The sequence below is a fragment of the Saccoglossus kowalevskii genome, chromosome 8, assembly GCF_978046115.1.
Source record: "Saccoglossus kowalevskii chromosome 8, keSacKowa6.1, whole genome shotgun sequence".
In the NCBI taxonomy this organism is placed as follows: domain Eukaryota; kingdom Metazoa; phylum Hemichordata; class Enteropneusta; family Harrimaniidae; genus Saccoglossus; species Saccoglossus kowalevskii.
In genome coordinates, this window is record NC_140648.1 from 31,602,177 (window position 1) to 31,628,944 (window position 26,768).

At 33.7% G+C, this 26,768-nt stretch overlaps 1 protein-coding gene across 1 annotated transcript in view; it reads left to right on the forward strand.

Annotated features, from left to right (window-relative positions):
• The first annotated feature begins 107 nt into the window (after positions 1-107).
• LOC100372953 (B9 domain-containing protein 1-like) overlaps positions 108-26,768 on the forward strand; it is a 60,305-nt gene continuing 33,644 nt past the window's right edge. Inside the window, exons 1-6 of the mRNA XM_002730893.4 lie at positions 108-180; positions 950-1,021; positions 1,736-1,847; positions 2,948-3,044; positions 3,718-3,780; positions 4,517-4,584. Coding sequence (XP_002730939.3) covers positions 121-180; positions 950-1,021; positions 1,736-1,847; positions 2,948-3,044; positions 3,718-3,780; positions 4,517-4,584 — 472 coding nt within the window. The 5' untranslated portion in view covers positions 108-120. The remainder of the gene's footprint in view (positions 181-949; positions 1,022-1,735; positions 1,848-2,947; positions 3,045-3,717; positions 3,781-4,516; positions 4,585-26,768) is intronic.

The window sequence follows — 26,768 nt, forward strand, 5'->3', positions numbered from 1 at the left end:
TGAAGTTGCGAAGGTGTGGCGTTATGTGTTTGTTTTACCTCGCTTTACTCGAGTGATTCATTCCTATTGGCCGAAAATACGTTTTCGCAGTGAATGCAGGGAAATATTTCAACTTTCAACATGGCGTCGAACCCATCTGTGTTTTTGTTGATGGTGACCGGACAGATTGAAACTGGCGACGTAAGTTGTATGAATTACTGTTCGTTTTACTATCATTTTGAATTGCTTAGCGTGACGGCATTTGGTTATAAATTTACCTTACTGTTCTGTCCATATGTTTTCCACTATTGTGATCGCCAACTCGGTTCTTACGAAGTTGTATTACGTTTGTTGACAAGCTCTTTCAACACAGACTGATTGGAATTAGCCGTGGTTTCGCGGCGTTTTGGGTCCGGGAAGGTATTTTGCTTCGTCTGTCATATACATCGTCGGTATACACTGCATTCTCAAATCCCACACTCAACTGTTATTTCAAATCATATTAATAAATCAATATTTATGGTTTTTCGCAGGTAGATGAGAATCGCTGTAATCATTGTTTATTTTTTTTGTTTTACAACATATGCAATTGATCTTGGTGTTAACATAAATAAATAGTAATAGTGGAAGATTTGTATTTGTTGACCTAAAGAATACACGTAGCATACGTTTCTTATCAATGAAAACAACATTTACACTGCAAAGCTGCAGTTCGTGTATATTCTAGGGGTTTACTGTTTGGCAAGGATATTTTAGTTCACTATAGTGTTCATGACCTCATATTTGTGACGTCTTTGTACTATATTGTTTACATTCTCCAATCAATTATCATCATCACTTAATTTATTCTATGGTATATCCTAAAATAAATTTAACATACTAGTAACTGAATAGACATCTGACTTGTGTGCTCAAGCTAAATTTTACTATTTCACTATTTGTTATACAGTGTACTGTTTTTTCTTTTCAGTTTCCCAGTATCAGTGATGATCTTTATGTCAAATTTAATTATGTATATGGGCAAGATTGGGTGACAACTGCGGTAAGTAAAAGCTGGATACACAGGGATAAAATTTTGCGAGTTGGTGAATATTGTAAAATTGCATAGCAGTGAACAGTTCACTGTAGGCTTCTATAACAGAGAGCCACAAGAACTCTCATGAAATGTTTGGCATTAATTAATTCATCATCAAATTGTGTAATTCCTAGCAAGAATTAAATGGTTTACAGTATTAAGATGAACGATATAGCTAGACATATGTCAAGATATTTTCTTCTTGTCTTCTTGATAGTATATCGCAGGGTGTTCATTTTTAATTGAAAACTCACCAAATTGACTATTTATTGTGTTTTTTTTTATGAACCAGTGTGAAAAAAATTGTACTGGAAATTAATATATACATGTGCCAAAACTGTACATTATTTCTAATCAATTGACTGTCTATCAGTGCTCCCTCTAACAGAACTGAATTTGTAGTTGAATAAGTTTGTTGACTACTGGATAAGTCAGCTTTTAAGGAAAAAATAAAATTGTATGAGGCTGTATAGGTGACTTAAGTCACAAACAAAAATGTTGTGGCTGCTGATTTTCTTTGTTTTTGCACCTATTTTGTTTATGAAATGTGATTTTGTTAAAACTACGATACATCTGTATGTTAATAATGCGAAGTAAAATTGTGAAAGTTGTCCCTACAATTTTGAGATCAAGCACAAGTATAAAGTGCTTGAATTTAAAGGAGTTATTGTTGTCTTGTAGGGTCTTGAAGAAGGAACTTCTCAGACAAGTAAAAAGAGCCAAGATGATCGTAGTCTGTATGCCTGGAATTTTCCACTTGATGTCACTTTTAAGAGCACCAATCCTTTTGGTTGTGAGTATTTTGTCATTTTTCTGTACCAGACGTTCACAAACATACATACATGGAAGTCACAATCGTGCTGTGCATGTAGCAGTGGTCATTCACCGAAATGTTGCTATTATCTGATAAGTAGAGAAGTCACAGTTGCATGTAAACCTTGTTTGAATTTTGTTAAGACGAAAACTCATTTATACGTGTAAGAAGGTCATACACACTATGAATGTTGTGATTAGCTACCAGGGAATTATTCATAATTTAATAAAGCTTTAGTTAAAAAACATCTCTGTCAGTTACTCAATATGTGCCTAAGTCAGTGTATACATCATCAGAAAGCTTTGAATTCAGGAATGAGTGTATGGATACAGGTTGTAATTATTGTTTGCTTGGCTGATTATATGCCAGACCATCCTATGAATGGTGATGGAAATTGGGATTGATTCCATTGTGTGTACTCACAATTCACTATTAATTTTTTACTCTGTTAAACAATCAGTGTTACAGACCATGTGTGTCTGTTTTCTTATACATCCAAGCTTGTAAACTTCAAGATGTATATTTAGCATGTATAATAAGTTACCGAGGGTGGCTTAAATCACCACATATCAAATTAGTGATTTTTATGACTAGTCTCACTCGCTATATCTACAATCAGACTCTGGAAACTGGAACACTGTGCAGAAATGCCTAGCAGGGGTCTTTTCAGTAAAACTACCATGGTTATTAAAGGTGAACAATCAATGGCATTCTGGCTAGGATATTTTTTTAAATGTTAACAAAACACATCAACAAAAAACACAATGTTTCAACATTTTGTTTTCTCATTCTTGTCATCTGCTAGTAAGAGCTCCCTCTAGTGTTCAATTTTCGATCAACTTTTCGTTTTCATTTCATAATTTTTTTCTATCAAGTACATGTATTATAATTCGTGCATTCTATCATTTATAATTATTCTTCTGTCTATTTATACTTTGTAAAGTCGGATACAAATAAAAAGATTTATACCCAGAATGCAATTTTCTGTCTGATTATCTTCCATCCCAAACTGGTCACTGGCTTAAGGTGAAACAACTTTAACCCAGGCTTTTACAACTTTATCTTTTTTTTTCATAAAGGGCCCCAGCTAGTGATAAACATTCATGGTCAAGATGTATTTGGTACTGCAGTAGTACGGGGTTATGGTGCTGTTCATCTTCCAATCTCACCAGGAAGGTTAGTCATCTTTTTGGTTCATACTTGTTGTCCAAGATAAAAATAAAAGATTGGTTTGCCACAAAGTTATCCAACTGGTTCAAGTATCACCCAAAAATGTATTTAATTAGTATTAGATGTACCTTATTTATTTTAATTTTGGTGTCATTTGTAGAGCATTTACATTTCACTTGGCACCTAAACCAAAGTCATTTACAGTTTTTGTAACTGACACCTATTCAAAAACACAATGATGAAAAGTGTTTTTTCATTATCACCAAATTCTAATTTCCCAAATCTTGCAGTTTTTCCACCAAATTCAATGGATAAAGATTATACGTACTTTGAAATCACTTTTATGTTGTGTTGGCAGTCACCGATGATTCAGAAATTCCTGGATATTAAAACCTTACACATGATACAGCATACATTTTGAAATCATTTTTGTTTCATGGTCATTTTCATGCTTAAAATCTATATTATACATTATGTTACATATATTAACATGCAGTTGTTCAAGTTCTGATTCAAATTGGCTGACACATTTCATTATCTTTATTATTGTACAACTGCGACTCTGTCATATCGTGACATGACCTGTTACTGTTGTCGCTGTCAAATGTAGAATAATTGCGTGTATTCCTATAGAGACATCTTGTGTATGGATATGAATGGCTGTCATTTTTATTTACAGACATGTACGACATATGCCCATGTTTGTTCCAGAGTCTTCATCACATTTCCAGAAATTTACAAGGTATGAAATGCACATGGTTTCACAAGCCGTAATCAGGGCTTGGACTTCATAGCAACATCAACGGCAATAGCCTTGAAGGCAAAGTTTGCTTTTATGCCATTCAAATACACGGATATTATGCCTCTCTGCTAAGACAGTTTCATAAATTTTGGTTGTGAAAATAGATATTATAGACATAGTGTTTCTATTTAGATTCATCACCTCACACACTGATCTAGTCATACTGACTTTTAACTAGACTTACATTTGCTGCTATTTTGTTAGCTGTTGCTATTCTGTCGAACACTGCAACTCAACATTGGTGTTGACCTTTTCAATACCAGTTTCTTCTTTTCATCACAAATTCACAAAATTAGTCCCATTTATAGTTTTCACTTTCCTTCAGAAGATTGGGACAAAAAATAGTCAAATTTTTTGAGTAAAAAATTGACTGAAATTTTGTCTGTATGCACCAAAATTGTAGGGTCATTGAAAATTGAGAAATTTTATAGCAGTGAAAATTTCCATGGGATGTGAAAAAATTCTGAATTTGTGGATTTAAACCAGATGGGGAAAAAATAGCTTTGTAAAAGGTTTATCAACTTGGATTTTGTATCTCTGACCACATCTCACAAAAGAACAACTTTCTCCTTATTTTAGAAAAATGGCATCCCACACTCTCAACCAAATAAAAATCCACTGAGATAGTTACATTTTTGGGCGTTGCCTAATTTACAGTTTACTCTTCCTCCCATAGTTGGGCCATGAGTAGGAGACCAGAGTTCAGAGACCACAACACTGTAGCGAGGAGTGAAGGAAGGGAAGGTAGGAATAAAACAATTAAATATAGGTCAGAACAAATGTCGCCCTCTGTTGGTCATTGATATAAAAACTCTTGTTTTTTTTAATGAATGATTGTGTGTTCCAAATGTATGGACATTTATACTACCGGTACTGATCTGTGAGGGCGCTGTTTTTGCTGTCTTTGTTTCCATATTAATTTTACGAGCAGCAGACATGAATTACACTTGTTTTGTCACCTATAGAGAGCAGCATTTGTCAACTGTTAATTGTCTCGTACATTGTAGCTTATGGTAAAACTGCATAGTAATAATCAACAATTGTGAAATGCAGCATGTCCGGATTGCGCTACTGCGATCATTTGCTACTAAGCAATGCAGTTGTGCTCGTTTTTATTTGAATTCTTTTTTTTTAGAATTTACTCTTACTTTGCTAATAAAATTCAGCAAGAAATAAATGTATAAAATTTTAGATTTGCTTCTGCGATAGTTTGTATCGTCTCGGGTGGTCAAACTGCCGGTGTTGAAAGTCACCGTAGGTGGATTTTTCAATGAAAATAGAAATCGCCCAGAGTGATTCTTTGCATGGGTGAATTTATGGCAGAATTCGATATAAGCATGATTTTCTTTTATTTTGCATTGTGTCTTACACAGTAAAATTTTTTTGCACGTTTGTCCTGTATGTCTGTGTGTGGGACAATAGTCCCAATAATGATTGTGTGCAATAATTGTCATATCTTTGTGTATGTGTACGGGACATCTGTCAGTGCGAAGTATGATATTTTTAGCTAAATTGTTACTTTAGCTAATTAAGCTAATCTGTAATTTCACTAATTCAAGATTTAGCTAATTTTAAAATACATGTACAGTATATTCTCATCATGAGATTGTGGGTGCTTTAACTGAATTAAGATACTGTTAATTCTTGCATTTAGTCAAATTCGCTTAAAATGGTACGTGTTTTACAGCAATTTTTGTACTTGTCCATGTGATCTGACTGCTGTTGTGCACTGTTGGAATCCATGCTGTTTTTTTTTATTATTCAGTACATCTAGCAAAAGTCATCAGTGAATCAACATGTACATTAATAATAGACCTACATTATAATGATTAAACTGTGGTGCATTTCCCTTTTCATGTCCCCGTCCTGATCGTTCCTATTGTCTCAACAGAACTAAATTTAATAATGATAATTTGATCATCATTTGGTCTTTGTCTGTATAATTGATATATATGTACAAAATGCTTAATGCACATATGTATTTCAACCAATCACAAATTGGCCGACAAAGTTAATCTCTAATTGAAAATGACAAGGAAATTGCAGAAGTCCATTACAGAAATAAAAATCAATAAATTTTGATTAATTTTCGTGACAGGTTATCAGATTTGTATTGCTTCATTCACATCTGATTTTTACTCAGACTTTTATCATCAGCGAGCTCATTTTAAAACGTTAATTTCTTCTATTTTTATTTTCCTTATCAGTAACTAGAAAACTACTTTGTAGTTATAGTAGATAACAAGTTTTAAGCTATTAACGAATTATTTTCAGAGCTTATGCTTATGGCAGTAATCGTTACAAGTAGAGCACAGTTAATAAGTTTTCCATAATTAAGTAACCTAATTTGCATTACACATAAGAATTACTGACCAAGTGAATAATAGCTTTACATGTTAATACGGAACAAATGTAGTTACTGTGTTCTGTAATAGCTATCCAATGATGTAAATGATTATACAGATAATTACGTCACTGACACAAAGTTGATTAAAGTCTTCTTTCTTGAAATAGTAAGTTGCAATCTCTGTCTCTCTCTCTGAAGTGATTTTATAAATGAAACCACAGATAAAATTATCAGTATGCTAGAATTTATTATTGATATATATTTAATATTTTAAAATGAAGTTTTGGCATTCCAATTGGAACAATTTGTGCTTCCTTGCTGGCTGATTTATTTCTTTATTCGTATAAACGTGAATTTTTGTAGAAAGCCACATGTCAAATCACTCACAATCTGTTATATTGTTAAATGTACTTTCATCAACATTCCTGAATTATATTCCAATGGTATATCCAGGTGAAAGGCCAGCTTTTTATCATAAATTTTTCCCTTACCTTCACATCAATATGCCACTCTCTCCTACCCCCATGGGGTATGCATTTCCATGCCCATCAGATGTGTGGCGGGTTCAACATGTGGAGCAGTATATGCTCACATTCCTGACATTACCTAATGTATACTACACATCTGAGGTCCATATCTCTCTCTCTCTCTTTTACTCATGTGACTGTCTGTGTTGTGAGTTTTGGTGTACAACAAATGTACCTTTCAGTTGTTTTGTTGTTGGCCGTTTGTTTCAGCTTCTTGTATAAATTTTCCTATGTCACATCTGTTCACTTTTCAAATCTACACGACCTACTCTTGCCTATCAGTAGAGCATTGATAATCTTTTAGATATGCAAGATCATACAATGATTGCATCATATACTAGTATTTGGTTTCTGTTCATAAGACAGGAAAACTACAGGTATTTTGAATAGAAAAGACTTTGAGGCTTGAGGTATATGTATGCTATGTGTCTTGTATGTTAAATTAATGTTGACGTTGCCCTTAAGTTACTTGTCACTTCTTGCCTAAAAACATGACATAACTATTATAACTGCTCTACATGGGGGGGGGGGGCTGTGTTACTCTGTGCTTTATTTGTTAATAAGTATTTTCACTTCTTCGATGTTACCGAGTCATAGACACCATAGATATTCCTTTTTGCCGTACCTACTAGTAATACTGTTGGACATTTCTTACTGTTAAACTGTTAAAAATGTAGCGGATTTGATATAACAATGTACTTGATATGTGTGTATTCAATGCATTGACACACTCATTTTAGATTTAAAATGTGAAAATAGAACTAGGCAATCAGGCTACCATATTGATACTGCTTCTCACAAGAATTTCCTAGACATTTTTTTGCTACTAAATATGATTTTGTAAAGATAATTAGAGAGTGATTAAAAATAACTGGAGTTGTTTCTCAGACAAATTCTGTATTCAGTATTTTGAATGTGTACACAGAAAACATTTATGCAAATTAGCTCATTAGATATTCAATCATTATTACACTATTCTCACACAATGAGTCAATGAAATATCATGTAAGGCTTAATTGTTAGCAGAGTTTTATTTCACTGCTAGCTACATGTACATGTAATCATTTAAAATTAAACATTAAACCCAATAAATGTTTCTCCCTCGACTGTGTTACTGAATGCTATCGTCACTTTTTAAAATAAAGTGGCACTTTCCGAATTAAAAAAAATTGGCATTTTGTTGCCAACAGCATTAACTTGTAACTATAATTAAAAATAATGAGACTGACAGAAATAAACCATTTTCTATGCACTGTGAATTATTTATTGTGGGTTTAATTTGTATTTGCAAGAGTTGAGATTTAAAAAGAGAGTTGCACGAATGTGTTGAACAATGTGATTACTACAAATGTACAACTATTAAAAATAAGGTCTATGAAAAGAGTCACATCAATACATTACTTGAAATACGTACCAAAAACAGCTATCATTATAATAATGGATCATTATTGCATTGGCTCCTATCAAATTGCTTTTTTCTTTCCCTTCAGAGCTCACAAACAAACTTCCATTATTGATCTCCCAATTTTGTGTTTTTGACCCCTGCATTAATGAATTCCATTTGGGAGCATCATACCCATCAGTTTCAATTCCCACGAGGCAGTACTTGTACTTGAAGTGTTGTTGGCAAATTAAAATTTGGGAAATACTGACTACTTTGACTAATGACAAATGTAAGCGAATATTAGTATTGTGTGTGTTTCAGCTACATTTAGGTCATACTATAATGACGGCCTGTCATTTGTTAGTGGCATGCATAAGATTGGATGACTTTTATCAGGTTCTCCCTGCTTGTTTGCAAATGTATGTGATTGACAGCTGCTGTTAACATTTGTGTACATGTGATTAACAGCTGATGTTAACATTTGTGTACATGTGATTAACAGCTGACGTTAACATTTGTGTACATGTGATTGACAGCTGATGTTAACATTTGTGTACATGTGATTAACAGCTAATGTTAACATTTGTGTACATGTGATTGACAGCTGATGTTAACATTTGTGTACATGTGATTAACAGCTGATGTTAACATTTGTGTACATGTGATTAACAGCTGATGTTAACATTTGTGTACATGTGATTGACAGCTGATGTTAACATTTGTGTACATGTGATTGACAGCTGATGTTAACATTTGTGTACATATGATTGACAGCTGATGTTAACATGTGTGCACATGTGATTAACAGCTGATAACATTTGTGTACATGTGATTAACAGCTGATGTTAACATTTGTGTACATGTGATTAACAGCTGATGTTAACATTTGTGTACATGTGATTAACAGCTGTTAACATTTGTGTACATGTGATTAACAGCTGATGTTAACATTTGTGTACATGTGATTAACAGCTGATGTTAACATTTGTGTACATGTGATTGACAGCTGATGTTAACATTTGTGTACATGTGATTAACAGCTGATGTTAACATTTGTGTACATGTGATTGACAGCTGATGTTAACATTTGTGTACATGTGATTGACAGCTGATGTTGACATTTGTGTATATTTGATTAACAGCTGATGTTCACATTTGTGTACATGTGATTAACAGCTGGTGTTAACATTTGTGTATATGTGATTAACAGCTGATGTTCACATTTGTGTACATGTGATTAACAGCTGATGTTAACATTTGTGTACATGTGATTAACAGCTGATGTTAACATTTGTGTACATGTGATTAACAGCTGATGTTAACATTTGTGTACATGTGATTAACAGCTGATGTTAACATTTGTGTACATGTGATTAACAGCTGATGTTAACATTTGTGTACATGTGATTAACAGCTGATGTTAACATTTGTGTACATGTGAATAACAACTGATGTTAACATTTGTGTACATGTGATTGACAGCTGATGTTAACATTTGTGTACATGTGATTGACAGCTGATGTTAACATTTGTGTACATGTGATTAACAGCTGATGTTAACATTTGTGTACATGTGATTGACAGCTGATGTTAACATTTGTGTACATGTGATTAACAGCTGATGTTAACATTTGTGTACATGTGATTAACAGCTGATGTTAACATATGTGTACATGTGATTAACAGCTGATGTTAACATTTGTGTACATGTGATTGACAGCTGATGTTAACATTTGTGTACATGTGATTAACAGCTGTTAACATTTGTGTACATGTGATTGACAGCTGATGTTAACATTTGTGTACATGTGATTAACAGCTGTTAACATTTGTGTACATGTGATTGACAGCTGATGTTAACATTTGTGTACATGTGATTAACAGCTGTTAACATTTGTGTACATGTGATTGACAGCTGATGTTAACATTTGTGTACATGTGATTAACAGCTGTTAACATTTGTGTACATGTGATTAACAGCTAATGTTAACATTTGTGTACATGTGATTAACAGCTGATGTTAACATTTGTGTACATGTGATTAACAGCTGATGTTAACATTTGTGTACATGTGATTAACAGCTGATGTTAACATTTGTGTACATGTGATTAACAGCTGATGTTAACATTTGTGTACATGTGATTGACAGCTGATGTTAACATTTGTGTACATGTGATTAACAGCTGATGTTAACATTTGTGTACATGCGATTAACAGCTGATGTTAACATTTGTGTACATGTGATTGACAGCTGATGTTAACATTTGTGTACATGTGATTGACAGCTGATGTTAACATGTGTGTACATGTGATTGACAGCTGATGTTAACATGTGTGTACATGTGATTAACAGCTGATGTTAACATGTGTGTACATGTGATTAACAGCTGATGTTAACATGTGTGTACATGTGATTAACAGCTGATGTTAACATTTGTGTACATGTGATTAACAGCTGATGTTAACATTTGTGTACATGTGATTAACAGCTGATGTTAACATTTGTGTACATGTGATTGACAGCTGATGTTAACATTTGTGTACATGTGATTAACAGCTGATGTTAACATTTGTGTACATGTGATTAACAGCTGATGTTAACATTTGTGTACATGTGATTAACAGCTGATGTTAACATTTGTGTACATGTGATTAACAGCTGTTAACATTTGTGTACATGTGATTAACAGCTGATGTTAACATTTGTGTACATGTGATTAACAGCTGATGTTAACATTTGTGTACATGTGATTAACAGCTGATGTTAACATGTGTGTACATGTGATTAACAGCTGATGTTAACATGTGTGTACATGTGATTGACAGCTGATGTTAACATGTGTGTACATGTGATTGACAGCTGATGTTAACATGTGTGTACATGTGATTAACAGCTAATGTTAACATGTGTGTACATGTGATTGACAGCTGATGTTAACATGTGTGTACATGTGATTAACAGCTGATGTTAACATTTGTGTACATGTGATTAACAGCTGATGTTAACATGTGTGTACATGTGATTAACAGCTGATGTTAACATTTGTGTACATGTGATTGACAGCTGATGTTAACATGTGTGTACATGTGATTAACAGCTAATGTTAACATGTGTGTACATGTGATTGACAGCTGATGTTAACATGTGTGTACATGTGATTAACAGCTGATGTTAACATTTGTGTACATGTGATTAACAGCTGATGTTAACATTTGTGTACATGTGATTAACAGCTGATGTTAACATGTGTGTACATGTGATTAACAGCTGATGTTAACATTTGTGTACATGTGATTGACAGCTGATGTTAACATTTGTGTACATGTGATTAACAGCTGATGTTAACATTTGTGTACATGTGATTAACAGCTGATGTTAACATGTGTGTACATGTGATTAACAGCTGATGTTAACATGTGTGTACATGCGATTAACAGCTGATGTTAACATGTGTGTACATGCGATTAACAGCTGATGTTAACATTTGTGTACATGTGATTAACAGCTGATGTTAACATTTGTATACATGTGATTAACAGCTGATGTTAACATTTGTGTACATGTGATTGACAGCTGATGTTAACATTTGTGTACATGTGATTAACAGCTGATGTTAACATTTGTGTACATGTGATTAACAGCTGATGTTAACATTTGTGTACATGTGATTAACAGCTGATGTTAACATTTGTGTACATGTGATTAACAGCTGATGTTAACATTTGTGTACATGTGATTAACAGCTGATGGGATGGGATGCCATGTCAACTTTTGACACTTCTCACAAAAAGAATCTCCATCACTTTCGTCATATTTTTTTCTTAAATTTGGTTAAGGATTAATAAGGAGATACAAATTCGCAAAATGTTTCTTTGAAATTTTTGTGGAAAAAAATCCTAATTTGCTGATTTTAAAATTCTTGATTTTGTTAAATGTTGATAAAGCATTAACTTCGCACAGGAAACAGGAAGGAAACGCATAAGAAGACTAAAACTGCTTTTGCTTTTTTTTTCAAGCGTTACATACATGTATATGTTCCTGACATTGTTTTTACGAGTTTTTGACATTATTAGATTACATATTGCATCTAATTGCTTTTCGTTTCATTAAATCTTGTATTTAGATTGCCAGTAGATATATCTGTTCCAAATGCAATTGTGCAGTACGTAATAGATTGCATCGATATAGTGTCCTTCTACTGTTAATAGTAGATTACTGTGTGGCCTTCATACACATATGCTCAATTCCTAATTCCAAATGGTTGTCAAGCTTTGAAATGTTCCTCTTTTCTGAGCTTGTGCAGTACGTAGGGTTAAAATTTCATATTTGATTTTTGCGCCAATCAGCAATCCCATAGTCTTGTCTTTTAATTGGGGTTAATAGAGCAACTATTTTGTTTTTTTTTATTTCCTGTTAATCGTAACTAATTTTGTATTTTTTAGCTCCGCTGTCGACTTTGTCAAGCAGAGCTTATCATATGAGTGATTGTCCGTCGTCGTCCGTGTCAATGTTTTACTTTTTCGACTTCTTCTTGAAAACTACCAGCCTGAATGCTTTGATACTTGGTGTATATGTACCTTGGGTAGACCTCTCTTAGATTTGTTCATTTCATAATGATATCTTCAATTCTCTAATTTTGGTGAATATTTTTGTCATTTTTGGTAAAAAGTGATATTTTCAACTTCTTGTTAAAAACCGCAAGTCCAATTGCTTTGATATTACATATATAGGTACTACATGTGGACCTCTCTCAGATTTGTTCATTTTGTAATGATATCTTTAATTCTCTAATTTTCATGAATATTTTTGGTAAAAAGTGATATTTTTGACTTCTCGTTGAAAACCGCAAGTCCAATTGCTTTGATATTACATATATAGGTACTACATGTGGACCTTTCTCAGATTTGTTTATTTTGTAATGATATCTTTAATTCTCTAATTTTGGTGAATATTTTTGTCATTTTTGGTAAAAAGTGATATTTTCCACTTCTTGTTGAAAACCGCAAGTCTGATTGTTTTGATACTATACATATTGTTCATTTTCTAATGATATCTTCTGTTTTTTAATTGAAATGTGCATTGCTAACAGCGGAGCTATCTCAGCCGAGAGGCTGCTTGTTTTCTTGTGTAATACCAAGGTTTAGAGAGAATGGCGTACAGAATCATTCACTTGTGAACTTATGGATTAAAAATGTATTGGTGCTACCGGTAGTCATTTTTTTGTTTACACCTTTTGAACTGCCCTTTCCTAATGTACCGCATTTAATGATTTGTTATTTTCGGTTTACTGCTACTTGACCCACGTCAACATAACTAAAATCTTTTTTTTAATCAAATAAATGCGATTACATGTAGTTACCATGACGACTGTGAGGTAAGAACTTTCGCATATACGTAGCATGGTAATTAAACACAAAATAACCTCTTTTATTGGTTTCTATATGCATGAGGTCAGAAAACAACAGCTTATAGTTTTATCTGTGTATGTCTGGCATGACAAATAATGTTGAAACTTCACACCTTAGTCATTTATCTTTGGATACATATGCACAGGCATTCGTTTTGTGGTCAAATTCAAGATGGCTGAATGGCAGCCATATTAGTGCAAAAATTCATCAAGACCAAGCATTTCTGTCATCCTAGAACCTGATCTCAGTCTTTTATTAAAACTTTTGTACAAACAATTGAACATAATGCGGCATGTCATTTGATTTTTAAGATCAGTTTCAAAATGGCTGACTGGTGGCCATTTTGTTGTAATAAATGCTGTTTCGATGTACCGGTAATGACAAATATCGTAATGACCTTAATGTTTAAACTTCGCAAATACATTATACATCCTGTCACACTTGTACACATGTCATGTACTGTCAAATACTTTATTTTCGCTTGGAATTAATTTTTGCTATTTTCGCTGAAGGAATGATTCAGTGAAAATAAAATCCAGCGAACATACCTTTTTTCCTATATTTTCCATTCAACTTGTCAAAAATCAGTGAAATGAATTGTATGCAAAACATCCAAAATGTCTTTTCAGCGAAAATTAATTTCAGCTAAAATAATGTATTTTACAGTATTTGTTTTAGAATCCAATTCAAGATGGCCGAATGTCATCAATTTCTGTCATTCTAAAACTAGGTTGTAAAAAAAAATGTATACATCGTATCAAGTTTAGATTCAAAATAACTGACATATTTGATATTTGGGATAGACATAAGTTTATATGTGTACATGCAGTTCTTGAGATCTTACATTGAAAACTAGCGATGTGACTATGAAGTTATTTTTTCTTTTAATTCCTTTTTATTTTTTAAAGATTATGCACATACGCTTGAATAAAAAAAAAAAAGATAGTAAAAAGCAAAGTATCTGCTATTCTCTTTGTTTGCTGTATTTTATTGAGATAAAATTTGATTCTTTGGAGGAGTGTATCCCTTCAAGATAGTAGACTACTTATATCTGTTTATTCTAGAAATCTGACAATATTGTGTTTGGGATAAAGTTTCTGCTTTCACGTCTTCTCTGGAGAAAACATACAAGCTTTCCTTAGTTATAGCATCCTTTATCTCTTTGGACATTCCAATATTTTCTTCAGTTGCAGTGTACATGTTATAATAATGTATAATATTGTCAGTAACACAGTATGAAAAACAATATAATAAAAACAATTTTTTTTTTCAGAATGTTAAAGTATTGTTAAGAGTAGAAAAACTTCCCTAATTTCCCATTATTGCATCCTGAAGTCTCTATTCTACTAAATACAATAAGTCTACATGTATATAACTGACATTCAGACTCAATTCTGTAGAAACGAGAAAAACATTCTGGATGGCCCTACTTGAAATAATCTCAAAAGATTTGTGTTATTATTTATTCATCAAGAGAAATAAACCATTATTCTGTCTAGTCACACACTGTAGGCAAGGATTCAATATTTGTTCTTGCTTTGATAACAAAATCATCAGGAAGGTAAACATTATTCTTGGAATATTTCTCTACATGTATTAGGAACAATCCAATGTGAAGCTGACTGGAACTGCCATATTTGCGCTATTACAAGTGCGTCTTCAATAGAAGCACACATAAACTACATTTACATTTATTCTGTATTTATTATACGTCTTGTTACGGCCATGGACACACCGTTGTCAATTACTATAACCGCTTTTGTTGCTATTAGAGCATATTGGCAGCTTCTATGGTTGTATAAATTACGTCGTAAGGCACGTGTGTAGTGACATCAGCGCTCTCCTAATTAAAACAGTAATTTGGTGTTTTTAATACTTGTATATGAATATTATCATCATCATTATCATCATCATCACCGTTCAGTCAAGTGTTGAGCGGATCGTTTTTTTTAAGTTCCTTTATTATTCAAACTAGCGATAAAACATTGATTAAAAAAATGAAAACAATCACCATCTGTGGAACGCTGAATTCAGTCTCGTCAATTTCTATTAACTGAAAGTTGTCTAGACATATGGCTTGCGAGTGTCATCCTTTATTATTAGATTCATTCATTTTTACAATACTGTGAAAAATGTGCAGTGAAATATCAAATTTCAATCTGTATGGCTTCTTAAACTGTTGTCGCTATTTAATGCTTTGAATGTCAGAAGTCATTTGTCATGTTTTACAAAATAAGCCTCATTTTGTCTATATTTTCCCCAGGAATTGAATCAGAATTGCAGGCATATATCTTCTTTCAGTGCACAATTTATATAATGCCTTGCTTATAAGTATTTATATACATTTATTATTATTATTATTCAATGCATCAGACCTTCAGCCTAAATATACCTGGTATATATTTCAATTATTACATAGTTATTTGAGAGAGTGATATCAATGCAAGCATTTGCATACAATCCAATTACTGTACTTGTACTTACATTTAAGATGATGTACTAAAAGCTGTTAAACTTCTCTTTGATACTAGAATTTTTTGAACTTTCAGAAATAGAGTTAAATATAGAGTATATCAATCGATTGCTGTACACATATACTTTCTAAGTGTCAGTAAAGATTCAGCATGCACTAAGCAATTAATATAACTTTGGTATCTCAGGAGGAAAAATATATTAAACCTTTCTTTGTGTGCTTATGTCATGGATCATGCATTTTCAAGTAACACGCTTCAAAGCTGTCATTTCAGTGTGTGTATGTAGCATAAAATATTAAGTACGAGGGAATTAGCACAGCTCGCCTGAAGCAGTAACAAGTTCGTTTGTTGTGATAGATTATTTTTTATTTAGACGAGCCCTCTTTAAATTACAACCCCTGATAAAGATTGCAACAATCTTTGCATCCAATATATCGGATTACACAACATCCCAGCATGCATTGTTGTATACAAACAGAATACATAATTAATTATCTGAAGTTCAAATTTTCATAAAGCCAGTTACACGAGCTCAACATATGATTTCAGTCAAACTTGGTATGAATATCGCACTTCGTGAGAAAAAAGTGTGCCGAGTGCCATGTATGTGTCATGTGACCTCATTAGTATGCATAAATGTGATTCTAAGCAAGCTAACTATATATACAGTGTGCGCGAGTAGAGTGACGTCAAAACCCTGTATGTGTCATGTGACCTCATTAGTATGCATAAATGTGATTCCAAGCAAGCTAACTATATTATACAGTGTGCGTGAGCAGAGTGGAGTCAAATCCACGTATGTGTCATGTGACCTCATTAGTATGCATAAATGTGATTCTAAGCAAGCTAACTATATATACAGTGTGAGTGAGCAGAGTGACGTCAAAACCATGTGTATGTTTCAAGTGACCTCATTAGTATGCATAAATGTGATTCTAAGCAAGCTAACTATATATACAGTATGCGTGAGCAGAGTGGAGTCAAATCCATGTATCTGTCATGTGACCTCATCAGTATGCATAAATGTGATTCCAAGCAAGCTAACTATATTATACAGTATGCGTGAGCAGAGTGGAGTCAAATCCATGTATCTGTCATGTGACCTCATTAGTATGCATAAATGTGATTCCAAGCAAGCTAACTATATATACAGTATGCATGAGCAGAGTGGAGTCAAATCCATGTATCTGTCATGTGACCTCATTAGTTTGCATAAATGTGATTCCAAGCAAGCTAACTATATTATACAGTATGTGTGAGCAGAGTGGAGTCAAATCCATGTATCTGTCATGTGACCTCATTAGTATGCATAAATGTGATTCCAAGCAAGCTAACTATATATACAGTATGCGTGAGCAGAGTGGAGTCAAATCCATGTATCTGTCATGTGACCTTATTAGTATGCATAAATGTGATTCCAAGCAAGCTAACTATATATACAGTATGCATGAGCAGAGTGGAGTCAAATCCATGTATCTGTCATGTGACCTCATTAGTATGCATAAATGTGATTCCAAGCAAGCTAACTATATATACAGTATGCGTGAGCAGAGTGGAGTCAAATCCATAGACGATAACAAAAAACCTAGCTGCAAGTTAAGTGTATCCTGGACAACTTATATCTACAATATGTTTATTTCACTATCGATATTGCCACTGATGCTTTTATTTTTAAAATCAATGTTGATCAGTGTTCGAAATTAACTGAAAATCATAAAAGGCCCGAAGGACCTATGTCAAATTGAAACTGTAGGTCCTTCTAGCTAACTGTAGGCCCTGATATTTAACAAACACAGACTAAACGGATAATACAAGCTTGCAATTGCAAAACCTTTATTTACTAATTAATCAGATATATTATCTGCAGCCTCAAAGAGGTCATCATCATTTCTTTCATCATCACTAAACTCATCAAAATCTTCAGAAAAAAACACTGTCACGATCACTGGCCGACTCTGAATCTGACATGCATTTTGCATCATGTTCACAATCATTGGTGTCAGCCTCAGCTTCTACAAGGATCAATTCTGCTGCACGATCCTCGACAAGGCCGGCAGTACATCACCTTGTTGTTGTTATCAAAAAGTAACCAGTCATTTGAACTCCGCCTGCCAGCTAATTTGGAATGTGCGTGGTTTACGCCTAGACCGTTCATATTCTTGCTGTTTGTCACGCCTTTCTTGTGTAGTTTTCAGCGTGTTTGATGCAAATCAAAGATGGCGGAACATAAAATGTAAGCGCGAATTCTATTGGTTTGAATCGGAGGCTTGATCGGCCTACAACCAATCAGATTGTTTGTTACAGTTCCCACGTTCGGCGCATTTCGCGATCATTCGGCAAGCTTGAATTATGACTCGTATGCCCAGGTCGATGAGTGATGCCATTTGTTGATCAAACGTGCAAGAAAACGCAATTTTGAAACAATTCTGGAGTTACTATCGATATTTATTATATATTTGGTCTTACAATCACACTAAATAATGGAATGTTTTTTTTTTAAATATAAATTTATGGTCGGTCACAAGGACTGATGGTTTTTCACAGCCTTAGGCCCTTTACACCTGCTGTAGGCGTGAGGATGATGGACCGACGTTAATTTCGAACACTGATGTTGATTACATCGTAATTTCAATAAACACAACTTTCGCTACAAATTAAAAAGTAAAATAAAGTTCCAGGCAGTTCTTTCCATTACAACATCTGTTCTAAATGATATTTCCATTCCAATTAATATGTTTATTGTAGCATGGCCATCCTGTAATCTAACTGTGGAGATGAATCAAGCCATGTTAAAAATCAACAACATTGGTAAGGTGTTATGAGGGTGTGTTTCCAACAACTGTGACCATGACAACTAGTTTAAAGCATATTTGTCACCTCCACTACCATAAAAGACGACAGAGTTAAAGCAGTTCATATAGCTTCGTCTGTCCAACAAATTTTCAACTTTTCAAAAACTATCTGCCTGATTTATATCTGATATGTGCTTTGGGTTAATATCTAATTTGTTTGTTTCATGATGATATCTTTAATTCTCTATCTTCAGCAAATTTCCTTTTAAATATGCTATTAAGAAACCATGTATTTTTACATGACTATATCTTATCTTATGCGAAATAATTTGCATATTTTACATTTGTTCTTCTAACAAGAGATTTATAAATGCTGCATATCTTTATCTTTACTCATCCATCATTCTAGTTATGTTTCTAAGTGTTCTGATTTTGTCTATTTTTGGCGTCTGTCGACTGTCTGTTTTTTCATCTGTCTTAATTTGTCTGTTTTTATCATCTGTCTGTTTTTGTTGTCTGTCATCTGTTTCTTTTTGGCATCTGTCGGCTTGTCTGTTTTTTCATCTGTCGTATGTCTGTTTTTTTGTGTTTTTTCATCTGTCATCTGTCTGTTTTTGGCATCTATCGTCAGCCTGTTTTTTTCATCTGTCGTCATCTATCTGTTTTTTTCATCTGTCGTCATCTTTCTGTTTTTTTCATCTGTTGTCATCTGTCTGTTTTTGGCATCTGTCCTCAAAGAAGTGTTTACATTTTGTAACCATATTCTTTTTCAGTCACTAGTTCCAAGGGCATTGTTATATTGTGATTACTGTAATAGGCTATAGCTGTACAAAACAGAGCCATTTTTACATACAAAAATAGTGATTGAATCCTGTCAAAAAATATATTTTTATCATGACTTGCATAGCAGAACTTACACTATGTAAACACAGAACAGAGCCATTTTTGTTCTGTTGCCATTCTTAATTTTAAGAAAAGCACTAACCACCTGATCGGAACAACAACAAATGTCACACAATCTTAGTACTGTGTGTGACAACGAAACTTCTGACGTAACATACAATGTAAGCCAGCCAATTGAAAATAGATTAATGTGTTTGCTATGTAAATGCGCAGAAAAACAGTTACACCCATGCAGAAAAGCAATGACATTTCGAAAATTGTGAAAAACTCTTAGAACTGGCCTTAAATTATTATTTTTATCGCTGTTAAACGAGAACATGGCCGAACAAAGTGCTGAATAGTCAGCAAGTTATTTGAAGACAAAGAAAAAGAAAAAATACAAATCACCAAATGTGTAATTAACCAAAAATGAGACACCTATTGTCTTTTTTCAAAATTGCAATACCTGCTGAAACTAAACTGGGCTAAAGTGAAATTTCTGAAGAGAAAACAACATTTCCGTTACATTTATACTTTAGTCATTTTAGGCATGACTGATGGATCCTGAGGGGATTTTATCCTTTCCCCCATGAATTCAAAGAGACATATCCCATATTATTTATACCTATTAAAGATACCATTAGGCAACGGAATGTAATTGCACAAAAAAGTAATATTAGAAATTTAAGGTGCAAATGACATATTTCAGGATTTTCTGCTAGACGCTATAATTTATTTAAATTCTAAATTGCATGTCGATTACTTGCACTATGTCTGGGGTTGCTGTAATTTTATTTTGAGATTCGCCGTTAATCCATAAAGTATATAATGTAATAGTTCATACGCTGTTGTATTGTGGGTAAGTTGTCAGGGATCAGTCGAGTCGTATAGTTTTCCTGTAAATGTTTGAAGAATAGCCTCTTCACATTTTAAAATGTGATATATAATAAATTTACATGTACTAGTATATTGAATCTGGGTAGGGGTATTTCAATCTCGATTACGGGCAATGCTTTAATGCGGTTTATATTTTTGGGTTTTAACGCTCACATAGTCTAGGACTTTATATAGTCAGGGAGATTGTAATACAAAGATGCATTTTCTTTATTTTCGCAAATGTTACGTTTCATGCCACGATGGTGATGGAAATGAAATAAAGATATATAGGGGTCGTCGTACTCGATCCTGAGAAACTTGATGTACAAAATAGAGCTAATGTAGCATGTTCTGTCGTCTGTTTTAGGGCATTTTTCCATTCTTTCCTATGACAAAAATATATCTCAATTTTCATTATTTTTACATTAGTTACATTTTATGCCATGAGGGTGATGAAAATAGAATAAAAATAGAGGTAACTGTACTGAGAAAATCAATGTATAAAATGGAGTGAATATAACATGTTCCGTCTGGGCATTTTACCATTGTTTCCTATGGCAAAAATATATTTCAATTTTCTTTTTTTTTTCACATATGTAACATTTCGTGCCATAAGGGTGATGAAAATGGAATTAAAATGTGTGGGGGAGGGACACCCTACTCGGTTCCGAGAAAATCAATGTACAAATTGGTAAATATAGCATATTTTTTCTATTTAGGGCATTTTACCATTGTCTTCTATGGCAAAAATATATCTCAATATCTCAGAATTTTGGGCGGTGAAAACATAGCGTAACTATTACGTCATTGTTCATTCAGAATCTAGATCTAAATAAGAAATGAATGGATCGATAACAAACGATCTTTTCTTTAAAAGTAAGTATAAAAGTATAATTATGGTGGGAACATACCAAAAATGGAACAAGGAAGTTATTATAAATACCTAAAAAAAATCAGTACATTACTGTACTATATTATTCTTATGTCTCTCATAGAATAATATAACTTGAATAATTTCTAAAAATTAATAGTATATTACATCAACATATCTAGAGAAAAAAAATAACAGCCAATGTGTTCCTCAATTAATACTACATGTACTGTATTAATCTCAATGTCCCTTATAAAATAATATAGCATGAACTGTAAAAATGTGCCCAAATAATAATGCAGTAATATAGATATATAAATAAGCAAAATAAAATACTAGTCAGAGTCAGATATATATGTATATAGATTTATATTCATAATTACAGGTTTACTACATTTCTCTTATCTTATTATCAGCAGTTTAATGTCTTTATTCTGTCCACTTTATACATCTAAAAAATGTTTTGAAAATTGCTTACACCAAAATGTAACTTTTGTTTGACATTTCATAGCGTTCGATAAGATTTCCAAATTTGAAGATGATTAGAAAAAAATAGTTTGAGTCATTCATGGTTACTACTTAATAGTAACCTTGAGTTATTAGCTACGTTCATGTGACGGATCTCGGTATGTGCCAATATTGTTATTGGCGATCCGCTCCGCTAGGATTGCCCTTATAATCACTTTTGTCGTTTTGTGTGTGTGTGTGTCTGTGTGTGTACATTTCCAGTATTCACGTATTATTTCTTCTGTGATTTTTTTGGCTTGGCCGATTTCGTTCAAACTTGGCAGGTAGGTCACACCTTAACCCTAGTTATAAGGAAAAATCTGAAAAAATTTTTTGCCCCACCGTTGCCATAGCAACAGCCAAAAAACTGATTTTTGGATAGCTTCGCGCCAAATGTATCTCCTCCTACAAATTTGGGATAAAACACTTCAAACATAGCTCATTCTACTCAGCTTGAGTGTGGGCACAAAGTTACCATTTGAATTTTTGATATCTGTTTTCATTACCGAGAAATTTGACCCCAAAGTTGGGGTAACTTTTTACCAGCAACGGCTCGGCTGGTTTTGTTCATACTTCACAGGTAGGTCGTGCCGTCACTAATTGGAAAAAAATCCTGGCCCACCACTGCCATTGCAACATCCAAAAACTGATTTTTGAATACTTTCGCCCCAAATGTATTACCTCCTACCAGTTTTGTACACAGTCAGCTGGCATCGGTGTCGCTGGGTGTATATGATAAAGGGAAGTTGTGCAACCAAATTTGCCGAGTTCGCAGTTTTTCGCCAATAAAAAAATAACTAAGGCAACAACTCACGGTTTTTCAGCATTTTTGTAATAAAGACATTATTCTCTATCAATAATCCGCCCAAAACAGGAACATTTCTACTAATTCTTGTGTTTTTTAGACGTTTTTCGAAAAACCTGCTATTAGGCTGCAAAAGTAGAACATTCCGGAGGGGGCGAAAGGGAAGAGCCAAATTTAATGCGTAAAAATAGAACGCGTATTTTGACCTCTGTGCGGTCGTTGCCAAAGAGCCCTGCGTCCATCGCCTGGCGATGCTCTTCCGTTTCACCAGTTGCGTTTTTTGACTAAAATTTGGGCAGTACTGTCAGTCACGAAAATTGATGAATAAATTAATACACATAAAATATGAATCACGGGCTAATTCAATGGTCACCGAACACTCCACTACTAAACAATCTGTGGCAAGATAGTAGGTACTGTATATTTGACCCAGATTTGACAAGCGTGGTACAGTTTTTTGCGCGTGTCCGTAATAACGCGCACAAAGGATTGTGGGACAGAGTCCTTTATTTGCTGGCATTCTTGACTTTTGACTGCAGTTCTTTTTTTATATTTTAGAGTAAATGCTTCTGATATGCTCTTAGGTTGCTTAATATCCGTCTGAAATTCTGGACTGTGGTCACATTTTTCGATTAGGAGTCGTATATTTAAATTACTCACTGTGACTAGTGTTTTGCATTATGAAGTATATTGTTATGAAGGTCAACACACTGCAATTTAGGTAAATATTTACCATTTCGTTATTTCATTATTTCGCTTTCCAGCATTTACGGGAAACGCTTCATTCTAAAAAATGCTATCGCAAAACGGTTGGAAATAATAAATGTAACAGCAGAATATGTCCTAGCACAGTCACTCTACTAGGAGAGAGTAACTGTGGTCCTAGTACTAAACTAAGTGACTTCTAAAGACTGAATGGTGTTTGCGAACTTCGTATTAGTTATAAACCGACGTCAGCTTCACGTTTATGTCACCATGGAAACAGCCAAAAAACATGTTGCTTGTTTTTGAGCGGAGCGGATCGCCAACCAGCCTACCGGCTTGTTCATGGTTACTACTTACCGGTGGGGGTAATAGTAACCTTGAGTTATTAGCTACGTTCATGTGACATGGCAGATCTCGGTGTGTGCCAATATTGTTATTCATGGTTACTACTTAATAGTAACCTTGAGTTATTAGCTACGTTCATGTGACGGATCTCGGTATGTGCCAAAATTGCTAATCCTTCATGTTTGCAGAGGGATTACAACAGTTGTTTAACAACCTACTCTACTTGATTTGTGCATATGTATTACGGCCGAGTTTGAATCGTAAGTTGGATGGCGGACAGAGGTAAAACTTTCTGTTGACCTCAACTCAAACAAGGGAATCACAACAAGAAACGACACAAAGATAGGTTGTTATCAAAATTAAATATTGTATTCATATAAATATATATAGTGTGTTCATATTGTATATATATCAACTGACATGAACAATGAATTCAGCATTATACTCTTACAATGTGTCACAATGCATCAAATTGGGACATGCAAAAACAACATTTTCCTTTGCTTAGTCACAAAATGAAATGGACATTAAAATTACTTTGTTTCAAAAGTCAGCTGTTTCGACGCATGCAACACATAGCTTAATCGTCAGCTCGTCAGCGGATGGCAAGACAGGCTTGAACAAACGCGATGTAATCGTTGAATGGCAGAGAGTTCTTGCAAATCATGGGTAGAAAGATGACACAGTTCTTGCAAACGTCCGTAGAACAATACAATCTTCAATCCCACTTTACGTGAAACAATCTCTACTCTAGAGAACGCATGACAAAACAACTGCATATGACATGCCACCACATGGCAAAGTGTTGGTGACTAGGATTGTGTCCATTATGACTTGATGAAAATTGGCTATATTGCTATACGCTATATTGGCATACAAAAAAAAATACATATCTATAAATACAAAATTACCCAATACGTCACAATATGTGTCTGGTGCTATTTGCTGTTTACCGATATTATGGTATTTTGGGGGCTGAGATCAAGTTTTTTCAGCAGGTGCTGACTCGGCCCGATCATTTACACACACATCTCGCCACATGCCGAATTGGCCCTGACTCCCGGCACGTGCTGCGATCTGTAATGTGAATGCCACTGTTGTACCACAAGAAAAAGTTTGATAGAGTGAACAACGAGGACAGACATATTCCCCTATATACTTTGACCTTCATCTATGATGATACTGACAAGATAAAATGGATATATAGTGATATAATTGTTCATATCTAGAAGTATTAAGAAAAATAATAGTATTGTTAGGTTTGTTTGTTTTGACGAAATGTGTTTGTGGTCTATTGGAACCACCACTGCTAAATTGCCGATTTATGCGTAAAATTCTTCTTTCGAAACATAACTTAGGAAAATAAATCAAAATGTCGCTGCCTACTGTTCTTTGGTAGGCCTGCATTGACAGACTCACCATGAAAACAGTATCAATTATTGGGAAAATGTCAGAAAAATTCAAATTAATTTGTAAATAAATAATTCATACTTACATATAGAGGTCATCTTTGTTGTCATGTACAGTACTGAGATTGTGCAATGTTTGCTGACAACCACATGATCACGTAATCATCACATTTCTTCAAATTAACAAGAAGGTAGTATGATAATGCTCACGACAGTTTGTTTTTTTGTTGCATTGGTCTTAGATACACTTTGCTATGGCTCCATAAGAAAATATTTTTGTTTTTATTCGACAGGTTTTAATCGGTATTTTTTGAATGTAAAAACAATAACATTTTGAAACATCTATTGCATCGTTAAAGTCAACTGGTTAAATCTGGTTTGTAATTTAAATTTTCTCCTCATTTCTAATTTGCCTGTAAAGCTGGTAACCACCAGGGCTAAAAATATATATTTATGGAATACTTTATTTTTGCTGGAATTAATTTGGAAAAAAAGTATATTCACTGGATTTTATTTTCACGGAATCATCCTTCAGCGAAAATAGCGAAAATAAATTCCAAGCGAAAATAAAGTATTCTACAGTAATGGCTTAATTTGCATGGGATCTGTTTTACAGCAAAATCTGTTTTTAATTCACCGATGTAAAACATAGCCCACTCAAACTTAGATACATTTGTAGTTTCTAAATTACTTGATATTAAAACACAATAAGAATTTTAGATCCTTCACTTTCAATAAAAAAGAAAAGAATTCATTACCATTTGTTGTTTTTATGATAATATGTGATTTTTAGTAATCTATATAGACACGAAGGGGTTGATGCTGTTACAGTGATCCTGCTTTGACCTATTGTTTTGTGATTGTTAAATTACTGCATATATGTCCTTTAAATATACATGTACATGGAGTTTATATATCACAGAAAGCTTACTTTGTGGATTGAAACTACAATGGCAAACAGAATAAATGGTATAAACTTCATATATTCATGGGCGTAAACATGTAATGTAATAATAGTGTAAAAATATAGTATATTCATAGTGTGAACATTGTATAATAAAATAATATAATTATGATAGTTGTATGTTTACTCTAATAATTTATACTGCATTCCCATGTGTGCCAAAAAGCCGGTTTGGAGGCCACCTTTAGAGTTATTGACACATGTGTGAACAAGTCGGCGCCACACTGATTTACTTTAAGATGCCCTTAAATGGCAAGTCTCGATCGGCAGCCCATTACAGAAACGACTTTAGCACATGTGAACAATAACTCTTTCTTAAAAGATCCATGGGAAAAAAAAAACATGGGATATAATTTGTTAATTTACTCACAATTTGATTTGTCTACCCATGCATGCATTAAAATCACAATCATCAGATAACCATGCTGCATGTGATACCAATTTACTATAAATCAGAATGTGCTATTTCAATAATTGACAGTGTATGTTACTATAATAAATGTTAATTCAAAATGTGTGAATGAAAGTGTGCAGCACATCTCTAGTGATGATAAATTATTTCCTCTTGTACATGAGCAGGAATCAGTCCTTGAGTATTGTCTTCTATTGTTCTTGAGATCTTTGAAAATC